Source organism: Scophthalmus maximus, chromosome 5 (assembly GCF_022379125.1).
Source record: "Scophthalmus maximus strain ysfricsl-2021 chromosome 5, ASM2237912v1, whole genome shotgun sequence".
NCBI classification, from domain to species: Eukaryota; Metazoa; Chordata; class Actinopteri; order Pleuronectiformes; family Scophthalmidae; genus Scophthalmus; species Scophthalmus maximus.
In genome coordinates, this window is record NC_061519.1 from 14063513 (window position 1) to 14082105 (window position 18593).

Here is an 18593-nt window from a genome sequence, read left to right on the forward strand (position 1 = left end):
CTTGACAGCCGACACTGGCGCAGAGTCTCAGCACAAACATTTACCTTTATTTTTTCTGGCGTACAACGAGAATCCACTGCCGTACTATTTTTTTTGTTTATACATCCTCTTCCGGAGAACACGCGTTGGAGCGGCCTCGTCTAGAATGGGGAACCGAGACGATGAATACGATTTCTTGTTCAAAGGTAAAAAAAAAAAAAAGAAGAAGAAAAAAACAGAAAAAAAAGATGACTGCATTCCCCCGCTACACAGTCTCATACCGACACAGCTATGCTTTACAAATGCCTTTAAACCTCATGTTGTGTCATTCTGAACAGATGTGTGTGTTCTCTGAAGGAAGCGGACTAATGTTTTTATTCCCATTAACTGCCCGGACCATAATCGGTTGGTGTCATTACAGCATAATGCTGTCGTTGTGACAGTACAACGCCTGCAGCTGGATTTATATGTAGAGGATGCAACACCCTGTTCGTTCTCAGCCTTTCTTTTTCCTTCTTCTTTTAAAAAAAATGAAACTTTTGTCAACTCACAGAGCAGCATTAGTCTTAGAGCGAAGCTTTTCCCCACGTATTTCACGTCATTGGGTGTTTTATTCCCCCTCACGTGGCTGTTTAAGGACTGTCTGCCTCCACTGATCAATGAGCTTCCTCCTGAGGATGAGGATGAGGACAGATGTCACTGACACTGAAGATGCAGCAGCTCATAACTTGTGCCCCTGTCAGTGGGACAGCACAGCAGCGGCACCAGACTCAGGTCCTTGTTTATCTCTGGCCGCTCAGTTGGGTCCAGAATGGCTTCCTTTGATCGTGATATCAGCTCCTGTGGCACATTAACATCCTGGGCCTGTGGGAGCCAAAAGGCCATTTACATGTAACAAAGTATCCTCTGTGGGATGAATAGGGCATCTGCCGGAGGCGAGGTCTCTCTCTCTCTCTCGCTTTGTGTGTGTGTGTGTACCCGGCTGAAACAGGAAAGGCACGGCGGCCTGTGAAACTGTCGATTCAGGACTTGATGGAGCCTGTTATCAGCTTCCTGCAGCCCGGACCCGGCGCGATGTCGACTGGGACAAACTTCGGCTCCATTTCCTTTTGTCGAGGGAGAGACAGAAAGACAAAGGCTGCACCTCTCGCCGCTCTGCTGTGATCAGCAGCCCCCTCAGTCCGATCCTGACACCAGCGTAACCCCCCCTCCGGTCCAAGAGGAGCCTAATTGATCTCTTTCCTCCAGTCACTCTTTAACCGCAGCCTAAGACCATGCCTGGACAAGCGGGGCCTGTCAATAATCAATGCAGATGATCAGTTTATGCCGTGGATGCTGTTCAGACCCACTGCTGATCCTCCACAGTGACTTTGTGGTTGACTCAAAGCCCTTTTCTTACAGCAATCAATAGAAAACCACTATACATAGTCTTGGAGTCAAATCCATGCAGCTCGTCCTTCCATATACATCATGACTCTCTTCCTGTGGATACGTTTCGGGAAGATTTGAGCCCTTATGCCTCCTCAAAATCACCACTGTCAGGGTGATTTGAACAGGCTTACCTCGTGATTTGTGAATGGACGAGCTTATACAGTTTAAAGATGCAGCAGGAGAAGCAAAACCTTTCATTCACATATAGTCAGTTGGGCATATTCTGCTCTGTGAAAAAGATTGAGCTTATTTGTCTTTTGCAGAAAAACTGTCTCACAGATTGTTGTATCTTATAGTTCATTGGTGCACAAGTGTATGATTGCTTTTTGAACGAGCGCAGCAATGCCTTCTTGTTGTGCTGTTGATAAATGGTGCTGAGACCTCACTTGTTTAAAAAAACAACTTCTAATGTTTATTTCCATTTTCCAAAATGATTCTTTACATGTAAGGATGTTTAAATGTGAAAGGCACAACCAGGCACTAAAGACTTTTGACACTAAATGTATATATTGACTCAAGCCTTGTTTTTGTCATAATACTCCTACTTGTGTTTTTAATATATCACATAAATCATTTGACACACATAACCATAAAAACCCTGGGTTCTGCTGAAACCAATATTTAGGGGCACTGCTTAATGCAACATCAAAAAATTTTTGGGGATCTATTAATACATACGGGCCCATCCCTAAGCCCGTCCCATTACACATACAGTATACACACACACTTGTCTCATCTTTCCACTCCCTATCTCCCTCTCTCTCTTTTCCCACAGTCGTCTTAATCGGGGACTCGGGCGTAGGGAAGAGCAACCTGCTCTCTCGATTCACACGGAATGAGTTCAACCTCGAGAGCAAGAGCACCATCGGGGTGGAGTTCGCCACGCGCAGCATTCAGGTGGACGGCAAGACGATAAAGGCTCAGATCTGGGACACAGCAGGACAGGAGCGCTACAGGGCCATTACCTCTGCGTGAGTCCATTTCTGTCTGTCACCTAACGCCCCTCAGTGTAGGGGGATACATCAGCAGTGCAGAGTCACAATCGACACTCCATACCTGAGTCTAGGTCACTTGCAATGTGGCCGATTGTTGCCAGTTGCTAGTACTTTAAATCTTCTTAAGATTAACATAAGAAGCCCAGGAAGACAATGTAATGATGTATATATAACGCATCTTATAATCTTATAAACTGTAAACATGTAAAACTTGTTGGTTTTAGAAAAGAAAAGTGACAATTTAATCTACTTTCCTGAATTTAAAACACAACAAAAGAGAAGTTTTTTAGTTTAGAAGGAAATTCATTGCTGTTCTGGAGCTTTCAATCATACAACATGATCTTTTATTTCATTATCTTTCTTCTCTCTCACAAAATTAAAAACCTACACTGACAACTGGGCAACAGGACAAACCATTTGCTGATGAAGATAGTACATGGAAGAAAGATGAGAGGGGAAAAAACAAGAAGAATCAACCTCAAGATTCTAAAAGACATTTTGACGTGTCACAGTCTGAAAAGCAGGGGTGTACATAATAAAATTAACAATGGTTGAATTCCATGTAGCTGCTGTCATCCTGTGGACTCGCGGGCTCACTGTCACACTGTCATGTGGCTGACACATTGGTTTTTCTGCTACAAGTCGAAAATATCTGCAGTGAAATGACGTGTTCTTGTCCTGGTCTGGTTACAGGTACTACAGAGGGGCGGTGGGGGCTCTCTTAGTCTATGACATTGCCAAACACCTCACCTATGAGAACGTGGAGCGCTGGCTGAAGGAGCTGAGGGACCACGCCGACAACAACATCGTCATCATGCTGGTTGGCAACAAGAGCGACCTGCGCCACCTCAGGGCCGTGCCCACAGATGAGGCCCGGGCCTTCGCAGGTACAGGAAATTAGACAGACACATAATTGGGAATATGAGGGAACATGTGTTCATCATTTTAACTGATATTGGATGGATCTTGTCATGCGTCCCTCTCTTTCACTCTCCCCATTTTTTTCCTGAAGTTGGCATGAAAAGAATTTGCAGAGAAATTTTACAACACTTGGTTTTCTTCCTGCAGATTTTTGTTGTTAACTTATCTTGCTTGGCGTTGAGAAAAGTAACACGCCCTTGACGCCATGAATGTGTTTTCTTTCTTATGCCACAGAGAAGAACAATCTGTCATTCATAGAAACTTCAGCCTTGGACTCAACAAACGTTGAAGAGGCCTTCAAGAATATCCTAACAGGTATGAGTATGAAGAGAGAGGTGGCACATCAGAGTTGATGACCATGATTATGGTTTTAGAACACACCATCACTATGTAATTCTAAGCTGAAACGATTTTGCTCAAGATTTTACTTTACAAGGAACTAATTGTGTGCGATGTGAGAAGAAAAATTGCAGCACAGAAGGACAGATATAACTGGCATTTACTTATTAGGTATATTTCTTGCAACTAAACTTGTGTAACTTCCTCTTGCAGTTCTTGTCATTTGTCATTTGTCATTTGAGCTGCCTTGTCGTCGTCACTGGGTTTTCCGCATTGCTGTGGGTCTTATGTTTATTTGGATGTACTGGTGTTTCTGCTACCACAAACTCACTAGTTTCAGTTTTGGGTACTTTGTGTGGAAGGAAAGGTGTGTCCTGTATAAAGATCTTCACCAGTCTAACCACAACAACAGGAGCATTTGGACAGCCAATGTCTGATCTGTTTTGTAATCCTTTTTCACAAAACAGAAATCCATCGCATCGTCTCACAGAAACAGATTGCTGAGCGGTCTGCCCACGACGAGTCCCCGGGAAACAATGTGGTGGACATCAGCGTGCCACCAACCACCGACGGCCAGAGGGGGAGCAAACTGCAGTGCTGTCAGAACCTGTAACCCTCGGCAACCGCCCCTCCTCACCTGGGTCGATTATGAATTGAAATCCGCAGTGTTGGTAGGCGTCCATTCGCCCGGGTTGCCACATCGTCTGAATGTGCACCCTTTTAGATCAGTGGAGTCCGTTCTGTTATGCCATAAATGATCACTCCCAAATCAAGTGTTTCAATTGATTTCAAATCCTAATCTGACCCAGGTACAGTCTGCCACATCCTAGTGTAAAAACAGAACTGATGGCCTCTCGTAAGTAGCTGCCAGTCGCCCCATGATAGAGTAGCAGAATAGTGTTTTGCCTGGGACGTTGTAAGCCCAGGCCCCCTGGTAGACGGTTATTGCCACAAGCTGGAGGTCTGCGTTCGATTCCTGCCTGTTTCAGTCGTACCAGCAGTCCTGTTTTTGGGCTCCCCTCCGCCTCCTAGTCATCATCTCAAAAGTGGTTGTAACGCTACTGATGCTTATTTCATTTTGTGTAAAATATATTCTTTTGTTTGTTTTGATAGCTTGTCTGCTCACATACATTATATTAATGCCATGAAATTAAATTTTACAATATTAGGTTTCTGTGGTCTTTTTTGTTGAACACAGTATATATAGCACATGGTGACATTCTGCCCCCAGTGACCAAACATTACCAATTTACATTATTAGATTGTTGATACAGAAGAACACAGGTGACATTTTCCTATTGCGGCAGGTCATGGTTAAGCTTGTTTTATTTACTTTAAACAAAGTAAGGAAGTTTGGTCCGGTGGCTCCTAACCTCATGTTGTGGCCTCATATATATATATATATATATATATATATATATATATATATATATATATATATATATATATATATATATATAAAGGGTCACATAATTAATCTGTGGAAACAAGTTCTGTCATTTATATATTTTTGCTCTAATCTTATTTGTTGGGGGGATAATTTGTTTAATTTGTTAGATGCATTTTTTGAAGGAGCGGCTGGTTCTCCTATAGCATGTAAAATATTATGAATGAAAATTTTTGTAAATGGATATATTGAAACGCCAATACTCCCAAATTGTACTTATTTGAGCAGATACACTTTGTTCCATTAGATCAGTCAATCATTAGATATATTTCCAAAGAGTCGATGGAGTTCACAAGAAACAAAAATGCCTAAAACCACCAGACAAGTAACAGTTCGCACTGACTGAATCCAGGAGTCCCGCTTGTTTTTATTGCACAATAACCCAACTTTCCAGGGGATGCAGCAGGAAGACTACAAGAACACAAAATACTTAGTTTAGCATAAGCTGCATACATTGATTGACATCTCAAAACAAATTGATCTTTTGCACTGTCACTGAGCAGGAGCCTACTCCCGATACATTTCTGTGATTTATATAGGACAAAAGTCTGTAATCTCACTAGTCAGAACACTGTTTCTCTTCTATTCATAATTGCATCTGTTGCGACATGGGACACCACTACTGGTCGTTGCTAGGCAGTTCAATCCATGAATGGTGCATTTACAAGTGGAGCACGGCCGGTTGCGAATGCACTTTTGTGACAATAGTGGAAACATCATCCAATTGGAATGTAAACACTTTTCCACACCGTCAATACCAATTCCTTATACGACACTGTGCTGCCGTTTGAAGGATGCAGCCAGTGTTAGCCCATACATTCCGATCTTCACTGACCCTGTGACAAGTGTGATAGATATGCCCTGCCTCAGCTGCTCTGGACAGAAAATGATTCACATGATGAAGCGTTGCCTGGGAACTTTGAAAGGGTTCGGATTAGAGACAAGAAGCAACCGTTGTCCTCTACTTGTCGAGAAAGAATATTCACAGATAGTCAATCAATTTTTTGGGGGATTATTATCCTCCGCTGGGCTATTGGCTACCCGTTGTTCAAAAAAAGCTAAATACATTGTGAAGGGGCATTGGGGAGTTATAGGTAGTGTGAATATGTTTCATACTATACTGTTGTAGCATGCTGATTTAGTTATATCCTGCTACATTAGCTTGTGTCTTAGTATTTCATAAGTTTGTGTCACTGACGTACAGTCGGGCTGGTTAGTTAGTCCATGATCCATGTGTACACTTGTTCACTTCCCAGCACTGGCTGTCCAATGACAACTCTGTTTCAACATCAACTATGACTCCGGAATGAGTTCTTCCCTAAACCACTTTTGTGGTTGGTCAATACCGTAGTAGTTTACATCAAGTGCTTCAACAAAAGAAAAAAGGAGGAGAGAGCAGCTCTCCCCTCTCAGAATGGTCCACTGAAGTGCAAAAGTTCATTAATATGATTAATTTTTTTTTTAGAGAGTGCGTCTTGTGGGCATCATTTTTTAAATATTCCTCTTGCCATTGCTCTGCACTCATACGATGGTCTCATCAGTCATTTTCTTGGTCGACTTGGTCGGCACGGAACGCTGGGTGGTGTGCGCCCCCTTCATGTCGGGCATGAGAAGACGCACTTTCTGATTGGTCCTCCTCCACTCCGAGTACAGCTGGCAGTGATACCGAAACGACACCTGAGAATCGAATGGGAAAGGAAGAGATGAAGGGGGCGAGACAGGAGGACAAAAAGACAGACATCAATAAAACTGACACCAAGATATTAGAGACGGAGTAGTACGGACGCAGGACAGGACTGATGTGCTGAAGCTGCAACTACTGCTCGACAGGTACTCACGGCACAGATGCTAATCTTTCACAATTGGTCAGTTTTATGGTTCTTTAGCTGAAGATTTAAGGATAGGGTTTCAGATTGACTGTGCATCCTGTTTTAGAGTAAGAGGTTATTTCTCCGGTGTCTGGCTAAGTCCAAACAAAGATGAAACCCCAGTTCTTATTATTCTAAATCATACTGGGACCACAACAGTCAAATAATTTCAACATTGGTCAAGGGCAGAACGTGAATCTGTGCGGCTGATGTCACTGATCATTTTCCACAGAATTTGATTAAAATGAAAAGCATTAGGAGTGGCCATGTATACCATGCACACGCTGTATAAACCCCAAACAGGCATTGTTAACTTTTTTAAAGTTGTAATAACGCCATTTCATAATGACATCGGCATCGTTGTTAATCTAAATAAATTGTAGATCGTGGCTCTTACTTTATTGGTTGCAAAAGCGAATGCATCACTGTTTTCTGACTTCATAGTGATGCCATTGCTACTATAGACAATTATTTGTCAATCTTTATAAGCTCTATAATCCTAGAGGAGGCAAAGATTCTTTGAGAAATGCATTTTTGAACTATGCATGACATTTGTTGACTTCACTGTAGCTGTTTTCAAACATGAACTTAGGAAAATGTCAGGGTAAAATTGGGTGCAGACATATTCCAGAGTTTGCCTTTCGCATCTGACAAACGCAGCAGGAGATTGTCAGAGTAAGACACGTTCAAAGCAACAGAAACATTTCCAGAACAATTCTGTGGCGTCTGTATAGAGACCTGCCGAAAGCAGTGTTTTTGTTTACAATCATCAACGCGCCCACTTGCTCACTGTGAATTTTCTGGAGATTTTCGTGATGTATTCTCACAGGGGCTTTTTTGCCGAAATTTTACTAGGGGACCCTTCTCATTGTTTTTTCCTCTGGAAAATGTGATATGACATCATATGATGATGAATCATTTTCTGATCAAGCTCTAGATTGTCTCCCCATTATCTAAAGAGATATCTTGGAAAATTAAAACTCGCAAAACTAAGCAATGCATTGCTTACCAATGTCCAGAGGATGTAGATGGTGAAGAGGGCGATGGTGAGAGCGATGAGGCCAATGGCCTCGAGTCTGCTCTTCAGCTGCAGGTGGTCCTGGGCTCCCCTCAGACACAGCCAGCCGGAGATGGCTGCCAAGGGCGTGATGAGGAGGAAGCAGGCCATGTCGCACAGCAGCGTGCGCTTCTCACTGCGAGGGCCGGGGTCCTTCAGCCACTGGGCCAGAGCAAAGTGACAAAACCATTGGTTCATGTCAAATCACCAGCGGTAATTTGATGGATCAAGGTATCTTGGTATATAATTTACTCTTACAACAAAATTCTGCCAGGTAAAAGAAGTGATAACATTTCCAGCATTAGTACTAAGAATGCACTTACGCTTCTGAATATCTTGAATGAATTGAGGGTTTGGGTTATGTAACGATCAAGGTCAAGTAACCATCTCATCACTGACAATATTCTGAAGATGCTAGACTCTACATGGCTTAGAATTAATATTAACCTTTATATGAACAAAAAAGACAACACGTACTCTCAAAGTAAAAGCCCTCTAACCTGTGTGAGTGGTTGCGGTCGCCGTTCAATAGTGAACTCTGTGTGACAGAGCTCACAGTAGCTGGTGTTGGAGGAGGACAGCCACTTCTCCAAGCAGCTCTTGTGCACTTTACCCAGCGTGCCGGTGCAGTCGCAGGGTGACAGCAGAGTCTCTCCTCCAGCTCCCTCATGACAAATTCGGCACATGCCCACATCGCTGTGCAAAAAACAAAACAGTGAAGGCAAAGATGTGAAGGTTGAGCATCACGCAATGAAATCACAGTATATTCACTGGGCCCCTCTGTGAGTTCCTCCCTCGCTTACCTCTGCGAGCTCACAGCTTTGACAACAGTGGAGAGTGGGCGGCCATCTTTAGCTGTAACCTTGGCAATGTACTGGGCCTGGGCCGTAGAATCAGACTCCTCCGAATCCTTGGAGGCGTCTGATTCAGCATTTCCAGAGTAATCACAAAGGGAGCCCGGTAAATGGCAGCACCCTGGTGAAGACATGGCTCAGCTGCTGGTGACAGTGATGAAGAGTACGGTGAAGGGAAGTCTATATCAAGTTCTGATCCAAAACCTGATGTGCTACTCCCTCTCGTCTCCTCTCCTCCTCTGTCCACCCACAGAGAAAATGCCTAGAGGAGAATGAATGGGAGATAAACAGGACACAAAGTGTGGGTGACAAAGAATGACTACATAAGTAAAACATCACACTGTGTGAAGTCACAGTGATGCCAGCGAGAAAGCTTGTCCCTCTCTTTGTTGTTGTTGTTGTTGTTGTTGATGATTTTACTACGCAAGCGAGGGCGTGAACCCGCAGCCTGTGTAGTGAAAATTCCAAATTCTATGATTTCAGCTTCTTAAAAGGTTTATTTGTTCCTCTATGACAGTAAACTAAATATCTGTGGTGAGTGGACAGAACACAACAAAATCTTGGCGTTTTATGGACCAAACAACTAATCGATGAATTGAAAAAAATAATCAACAGATTGTTCGAACTTCAGTGCATGTCTGAAAGCAGCTCCGGCTCCAGAGGCCTGTATTATGAAGCAGAATTTGCGGTTATCGAGGTAACCTCAGGTCTAACCGTCATACGCAACTGGTTCTCTTCTTACCAGGGTAAACACCATGGTAACTACTGCTGAACAATGGCTAACCTGCGGGTTAAGATCTATATAACAGTTCAAAGCCAGGAATCAGTCCAACTGCTGACCTATCAGATCACAGGAAGACCAGAGTCAACCAATGATAATGAGAATAGTGCCGTGCAGAACCAATCATGTGGCTGGAATAGTTACAACCATGTCAAGTTAGGTTGACGTACACAGCAGAGCGTAGGAGAAGTAGCCGGCAGCAGCTCGCATGTTAATGTTTGGGCTACTGTGGTCGTGCACATCAGTCCGTCAGGAGTGAGATAAAAGAGAAAATGACGACAGGAAATGTTAACTTGAGCGACAGCGTTACCGAAGAAGATGCCCCGACGGACACGGCCCGAGGCTCAAAAGATGAGGACAGTGTTTTAAAGATGGGTCAGAAGAATACGGTAGTGTGGAGATATATTGGCTAGAAACCATTGTTAATGCCTTTCCAATCAGAGATGTCTTTGTTACACTTTAGGATTGTGGGTAGTTAAAGATCAAATCCCTATTTCTGTCAAACCTAAAGGTTCCTTTTTACTCCTAAGTGAGATGTGAAGACATCAAAAGGTTCATTTTGGTTTAAATATGATTTATTTTCTGTCTGATTTCTATTGAAGTTGTATTGAGTTGTCTTCTTTCTATCGAGGAAAAGTAACTTTGCAATAAGTATCTGTATTGTTTTGTCGCTCAGCCCTACTTGGATGGTTACAACATCATGGCTTATAACCAAGTGTTGATTCAGAATATGAATGGGATTTTCCCATCTATTTTCCCCAGCTTCTAATAAACAGAGGGAGAATTTATCACACTAAATAAATACATACTCATATTAAAGCTTCATTTGAATTCAATAAAGATGATTTGATTCCAGACAGAATCTCTGACAGTGTTTTACTTTTTTATTCGATCACTGCAGCTCGTACTGAAACTGTGACGATAATTTGTAATAAAAACTAAATACTATCTCTATCTTTTATTAGAACGATAATCCACACACTGATCAATACTTCTCATGATCATGAAGGAAGAGTTCAGTGTGATTGACCTCATCCCACGTTAACTTCTCTCTGCTTCAGCGTCAGGAAACAGTCTGACATCACTTAAGCTTCTTTTCATAATAGTTTGATCAACGTCAGACAAGAGGGCAAAAATATTCATTACTGTGCTTATTTACATTAGACTTTAATGCTGACTTTGAATTTTGAAAAATATTTTGAGTGGTTAATTTCGGGTTCATTTGCATTTCACTTTGTAGAATGTCACTTTAACATGTCGCTTAAACCAAATCGACCTGGACACATCAGCGTATCTTATTGTATAGATTAAAACTTTATTCTGGTCCTGATGATGTCCCTTGTAGTTATCGTCTCCGCCTCTTCCACATGAACGCGCTTGTAACCGGATACGAAAATCCCAGGGTTCACTGAGACAGTTGATATCCAGGATGGTTAATGTTAGGTCAAGTCAAACCAGATGACGAAAACATAACCTGGATATGTTGAGCTCGCTTCGTAGTACACAGGCCACAGATCCCACAAAAGCTGAAAAATTGTGAGGAAGTCAATATCCTCAAAATTCGCAAAAGGGCTGCTGTTAGTTATTGGCTGGTTAAATTTGCCAAATGGGTCAATCAGAGCATCCCTGACCAGATCTCATGGCCTCCAACAGAACCACATATGCCCTTCTAGTAGTGACACTACTGGGGGAATATGAATAACACAAAGACATGTGGCACTTTTAAATTGGAACCAGAAACTATTTGCATTTTGTTTGTAATACTATATCACATGTTGCAGTAAATGAGGATAATGTGGCTTCAACACACTGGTAGGCAGCAAACAGAGAGTGCAGCACATTACTGTGCAGTGAGAACATTAGCGTGGCCCGAGGGACCAGGAGGGGGGGGGACTGTTTACTACCCTGCAGACTGATGTTGTCATCAACAACGCACTCCTGAAGCACTTTCCTAAAAACATATGACGAGATTGTGTGCACATATTCATGGGCCCAAAGCCAAAGAGCAGTCGAGCGAAAACAGACTCAACTCACGTCGCTGTGATTCGAATGCATTAGTTAACTCACGACGGCTCATCGGCACATTTAACATCAGGTACATTAAACCTCGCACTGTCACACGGGGCGAGCTCTGTGAATCCAGATGTCATATTCATACTCGTATTACATGATAACCAGTTAAACTTTCAGCGCCACTTCTGGCCGACGTCCACACGATTGCTGTAGCGTAAATGCCGTTGATGTGCCAACCCGCACAAAGGCTTCGTTTGTCCCGACACAGGAGAACCACGCAGAGCAACTGGACGGTTGTCAAACCACGCTGGTGTCGAGACGAACCTCGCGAACAATGCGTCCAAACAGATGTTAAGGTGCATTTACTCACCCGACGGCCTCCCCCCTCCTCTCGCTGGGCCTTGGCCTTGGCCCTGTGTTAGCCACACACAGGCTAGGTCGAGCTAACTAGACAGCCCTGGATCCGAACTGTGACATTGACATCTAACCAAAAGCCGCCGATACGAGGGGATACACAACACGCCCACATGCGCCGTATCCCCTCCATGGCTGGTCGTGCATCTCCCTCGGCTGGTTTGTCGTTGGAAAGGGGCGAAAAGACACGGCTGTCGCCGCTGTGATCACCAGACGCGGCTAACGCAGCTAGCTGGCTAGCGACGGACGAGCTTACCTCAGCGTCCGTCAGCTGTGCAGTGGTCACGTGACGCGTGCTGCATTCACAGACATTAGTAATAATGTATTACTGGACACATCGCGCTCATTAAGTGGCAAATACGACCAGTATGTTCGAGTGGGTGGGTGGAATCTTTCTATTTTATTGCAATGTGTAATGTTATGGAGGTCAGCAGAGGGATTCTGTAAAAAAGAAAAACATTTTTGTCTAATGAACTCATCTGATCATCAGTTAGCTCTGCATCATAAGGTTGACCAAACCAATGAAAACTACCTGTTCTGTGGAAATGTTAACACTATTTATGTTTATGAGCAATGACACAAATTCCGCCTCTGACCGACTACTACTGCGGTTTACAAGGAGACCTGAATGCAGCGCAACGTGCAAATGCCAACAAATCTGTCTGTTTGGATTAACTGCAGCTAAATGTTGCAGGTTTTTTAAACGTGATTAATTTTTACATGACCATTTCCCTCCATGAAGAATACCTCAAAACATCTGTCGCATGTCGCATGTAAGAACTAACCCGCTAGGTGGCAGCATTTAGTCGACCCTCCCCGTGGCCCCTGGTCCACAGAGTAGAAAACTTCCCAGAGGAAGAGATACAGACTTTTACCTTAGTATTTTTTTTAAATCGGAAAAAGAAATAAATATATCTCAGTGAGAATAGGCACAGAATGGAAAGCGAAATCAATAGGCCTAATCACATAATTTGGTCTCTATTAAGATATTCAAAAGTAATAATGAATAGTCAGTTTCATGTAATCAACATCACTGTTGTACTGTAAGCCAAGCTTTTCAAAGTAACGTACAACATGTCCCATTTGTGTTGTAGTTTATTCACATTTGCTTAAATATATTTTACCATGCTGGTAATTTACATAACTTATTTCATATTGACAGTGAAAAAGATTGAAGATTCAATACTTTATTGTCATAACAACAAAATTGATGGGATTTGTCTACACACACTCAAAATACATACTTGAGTATGATACACACAAATCAATACAATCCTGGCCCCTAAAAACAACAGAATAATATATCCTTAAACCAATTTAAAAATGAATAAAACCTGTGTTACAATAAGTAAGACACATAGCACTAGCAACTGTAAGGAGATAATCAACAGCTGTAGCAGCGATTTAAAAGATAAAGAGCAAAATGCTATACTGCCCTTTATTATAAACCTGCATTGTTAGATCTACAGTGTTCGGGATAATTCTGGAATCTGGTTGTTCTTGTCTTCACACTTTTCAGACTCATGTGAGAAGGGAGAAAATTAAAAAGTCTGATGGTCCTTTCAAATCTGTTCTTTATAGTCTGGCCTTGTAGATTTCCTCCCATGGTGGGAGATCACACCCAATGATTTTCGATGCGGTATATGCATCACCTTGTCCAATTGTCTCTCCTCCTCATTGCAAAGGTAAGGATGCCCTCCACTGCCGCACGGTAAAAGTACAACACATTTTTGCAACTGTCTGAGAAAGTAATGTCTCTGCTGAGCCTTTCTTCAGAACAGTTGCGTTGTCCCTCTATTGCAAGACAGAAAAGCACCCCCCGGAAAGTCACCCCCCGGAAATATTCAGATGTCCTCATCCTGCAATCGTGTGTTGTTTATGGTTCAGGTGATCTTCCGTCTCCAGAGGAGGTTCTCTATTAATTTGTTGGTTGTCAATACAGTTAGGTTTTTTGGCTTGCAACTGTCCAATAGTGATGAAACCTCAGACATGTTAGCAGTTTCACCATTACAAGAGATTAAAACCACTTGCTCATCAGCAAATTTGAACATATTTACTAAAATAGACTTGCTGAAGCCTATCTAAGCACAATTTTAACATTTGTACTTGTAATGAATGAACATTCAGCCAGATAAAATATGTAATATTACAATCCAATATTAAAATTCCACTTAAATTTGAATACAGTATGCAATAATATCCCAATAATGTTTCGTTGAGCCAGTTCAATGACTTTTTAGACATTTCTCTTTTTAGATTCAGCCTCCGAAAAACAAACTCAGTGACATGAAAGTCTGCAAAAGCAAACACTTTGAAAAGTCCACCTGACCCAGATCTTGACCAACGAATGCTCAGACGTAGTTCTGTGTCAGTTTAAAAGTGAGTATTTTGTTACTACATATACAAAAATAATATCCCATTTTAATTATGCATTATGTAGATATATTCAAGGATATTTATTATGATATTTTGGAGGCTTTTAAAAAATGTACGACATCAGAAATAATAAAATGTCCCGTTAGTTTCGACCTAAAATTGTAACCTCCACATGAAAATTGTTAATCATTAGTTAAACTATATCTATTTTTGTCAACCCCCCCCCCCCACACACACACACACACCTCTTTCTGTTCATTCCTTTGAACCCAAACACTGATAAAGAATGAGTCCACTCGTGGTGACTGTGATCCCTGCACATTACTGGGAATGGGGGTTGACACGTGACACACACACTCACACACATCTTTTGCACAAATATACTTTTCAGAATGTTGCATATGTTGTGGACACCCTATCCTTTACCTAATAGCCTTGCTGCTGGGTGGCTGTGGCTCAGGAGGTAGAAATTGTTGTCTACTGACCAGTAGGTTGATGGTTCAATATCCAGCTCCTCCAGTCCATGTGCTGGTGAATCCTTGATACACTTGACCCTGAATTGCAGTGATAGAAAAACACAGTAAATGGAAGCAGTGTGTGAATGGCGAGCCCAGTTCCCCTAACCTTAACCCAAACTCAGTTCGCACCATACCCCTAACCTTAATCATGACCTCAGAAATGACATTTTGCCTCATTAGGACCAGGCTTTGGTCCCAATGTGGTGTCCCATCAAAGACTATGTTCGTACCAGAAAAGCCCAAAGCCATTAGGAATAATGGGCAGGGGGGGACACAAAATTGTCCAAATTGGGCCCCTCATCGATACACACATTCTAGTACGACCACCAATACAACACTCAATGTGTATGGGCCGATATTTTGTGACAAATGAACAACTGAACAGTATTTACAGCTCTACCTCTGTGTTTGTTGTCAGTCTCAACTGTTGGTTTTGCCCTAGCTGGCTCTCCCACAGCAACATGTTGGCTGCCATCCTGCTCCTCTCCCACGTCTCTCGCTGTTCAGCAGGTACAGCTTTCCCTCCCTACGCCTCTCTCGCTGTTGCCAGAGCAGCACTGACTGAAGCAGGGAAATATTCAAAACAAACTACACACTTGCCAGACCGTTCAGCCCTGCCACGTGTGTTTCTCAAGGTACTCTGTTTTGACAGAGAGAGAGAGGGGGAGAGACATCTGATTCAACCAATTTTACTTTTGAGGTGTGGGTTATCAAATGAAAAGTGAAATGTGTCTACAATACATATTTATATATTCTTTATTTACATATGCTGTACACACACAAGCATGCACACATGCACACACACACACATGCACACACACACACACGCACGCACGCACGCACGCACGCACACACACACACACACACACACACACACACACACACACACCTCCGACCATGTCTCTCATTAGCTTCCCCACCCGTCTGTTTGGTCAAAGTCCAACAGAAATCACGAGACACTACCTCTCCGCATGTGTGGGATGTCATGAGACATGTGTTAGTGGACTTTAACATGGACAGACACACAAGTGCACATGCAGCTCATTTACATGGCATGTTTGAACAGTTGTTTTACTTTATACACGGAGTAACCACCATTTAAAAATGAACGAATATAACGCTTACATATTGAAGTATTTAGGAGATATTCAACAGTAAAATTCAAGTAATGTGTGTGTGTGTGTGTGTGTGTGTGTCAGAGCATGCATAGGTTTTGTTTGATCATTGGTGGGGTCATTTTATTTATTTTAAGTGCACATACAAATAAATTGTATGTGCACTTGCTCGCTATCTTTATTTTCCCATTCATATGCAAACATGTGCACACGCATACACGCATAAAGAGTATGACTGCAAATTGTTTACTTTGTTGAATGTCCAGTATATTTGTTGAAATAATGATATATGATAACGATCATGACTTTTAATCATTACTTTTTCCTCTAATAAAAGTAAATTTTAATCAATACAAATTTAAGAGAAAAATAAATGCAATAAAAATAAAATCTTACAAGAAAATATATGTATAAAAACCTATAGGTAGCATGCTAATCTTTCAAATCTCACCTTCATTTTGTTCATTTAAATCAGCACATCAGAGCTCACCTGAGAGGCTGCAGCTTGTGTCAGTGACATCAGAGCTCACCTGCCCGTGTGCCTGTGACATCAGAGCTCACCTGAGAGGCTGCAGCTTGTGTCAGTGACATCAGAGCTCACCTGCCCGTGTGCCTGTGACATCAGAGCTCACCTGCCCGTGTGCTTGTGACATCAGAGCTCACCTGAGAGGCTGCAGCTTGTGTCAGTGATATCAGAGCTCACCTGCCCGTGTGCCTGTGACATCAGAGCTCACCTGAGAGGCTGCAGCTTGTGTCAGTGACATCAGAGCTCACCTGCCCGTGTGCCTGTGACATCAGAGCTCACCTGAGAGGCTGCAGCTTGTGCCTGTGACATCAGAGCTCACCTGCCCGTGTGCCTGTGACATCAGAGCTCACCTGAGAGGCTGCAGCTTGTGTCAGTGACATCAGAGCTCAACTGCTTGTGTGTCTGTAACATCAGAGCTCACCTGAGAGCCTGCAGGTCACCTGTCTGTGTTGCACAGACAGAGTCAAGCACAGAAAAGCATACATTTAATACCAGAAGCTAAATGTCTGTGTCACAATTCATAGTTGTTAACTGGGCATTGTGAAGACAAAGACAAAGATCTATCATGTATCCATATTCCTACATTCCTACATAATTTAGCCTGAGGACGACAGTGAGACAGACAGACACGGGGAGACAGGCAGATTGCATAATTTATTCTCAGCGTTTTGCTTTCAATAACAGTATAATCCAGTTGCCGCAGCTCCATCTCGTGATGCTTTAAACTGTCAGCCTGTCAGCCAGTCCTCATGAGTGGGAAGGCAGTAATTTGGTTCATCTCATTTTCCGATACAGTCTTGTCCATGTGAGAAGGACACTAACCTGACCATACTGCCTTTCTTACACTACAAACTTTGACTATATTCAACACAAAGCTGTCCAACATAGCTGCCGTTTGAGCAAAAGCGTTTCATATTTTTTGATTAAAGACGGTACTTACGCGAGCTCTTCAGCTCAAAGCAATATAAGGTGATGGACAAACTGTATCAATGTCAGTGTTCACAGTATTTTAACATATTTGTACTTGAAATGACACTGGTGAATGAATTTGGAAACCCTGTTCTAATCACTGTTGTCTGTCTTACAGTGTTTAGTTTCTACCAGTGTGTCACTTTTAATGGTGATATTGACTTCTTTAATTTCTTATTCACATCCCCTCAATTATTAATAAAAACTGTATTGCAATTTCATGAAATTTCATTCAGGGCCATTTTGAGTATAACCTTGTGTTTACTTATCCATTACTGTGCTTATTTTTGATTTTCATTTTGGACTTTCACCTTGTACTGACTGTATTGATTTCAAGATATGAATAGTTCTGCAGCAAAAAAGGGAGAAAACATGAAGCTTATAAAAGCGTATTTAATCCACAAAATATAATTATAGTAAAAGTGATCTGAATAAGACCAATCAAAAGCTACCTCTGTGTATCACAATGAGATTAAAATATGGTTTGTTTCTGCAAATGTTTCAGTCCATATACAGTATATAAGAACATAACAATTGATATAAACATGGCAATGGGACCTACTGCTCATATAACATAAACTCCAACTCATTTAATATTCAATCTCCATAAATATCAGGCAGCATTTTTTCCTGAATATGGCATGATTTTAAAAAGAAAGATGCATTTTTCCCATTTGCATGTGACACAAGGGAGATACTGATTTTTACATGAATATTTTCCTCATTAAATCTTTATTAAAGGGCATACCCATTCATTTATATTGCTTAATAGTTGGGACATGCCATCCCCTTTCTTCTGATACTGGATCACTCCTTCTGTATCCATTCAAAATCATTGTGTCATGAGACCTGGCTAAACTCTCTAATGCAGGACATGACATTGTTGGTTTTGACTTTACAAATGTGAAAAGCGAACCCATGACTCCCAACTTGTCATACTGTGCTCCCAATTACAAAACTGTACGGATTCCTTCAGACCCATAATCAAAT

The 18593-nt window shown here is 42.1% G+C and overlaps 2 protein-coding genes across 3 annotated transcripts; one reads left to right on the forward strand and one right to left on the reverse strand.

Moving 5' to 3' along the window:
* Positions 1–51: 51 nt before the first annotated feature.
* Positions 52–4833, forward strand: LOC118310803 (ras-related protein Rab-11B). Its single transcript, XM_035634109.2, has 5 exons — positions 52–185; positions 2186–2381; positions 3099–3292; positions 3561–3641; positions 4133–4833. Exons 1-5 carry the CDS (start codon positions 146–148, stop codon positions 4276–4278), a joined length of 657 nt encoding a protein of 218 aa, XP_035490002.1. The 5' UTR covers positions 52–145; the 3' UTR covers positions 4279–4833.
* A 626-nt stretch (positions 4834–5459) lies between these two features.
* LOC118310799 (E3 ubiquitin-protein ligase MARCHF2) lies at positions 5460–12368 on the reverse strand. 2 transcript variants are annotated; one of them, XM_035634101.2, is made up of 5 exons: positions 12056–12368; positions 8841–9153; positions 8538–8733; positions 7990–8199; positions 5460–6789 (listed from the first exon to the last, which is right to left on the reverse strand). In XM_035634101.2, the coding sequence occupies exons 2-5, from the start codon at positions 9023–9025 to the stop codon at positions 6634–6636; spliced, it is 747 nt and encodes a 248-aa protein (XP_035489994.1). In that variant the 5' UTR covers positions 9026–9153; positions 12056–12368; the 3' UTR covers positions 5460–6633. The 2 variants fall into 2 exon arrangements, with proteins under 2 accessions (XP_035489994.1, XP_035489995.1); XM_035634102.2 differs by lacking the exon at positions 12056–12368 and adding an exon at positions 9518–10518.
* Positions 12369–18593: the final 6225 nt, after the last annotated feature.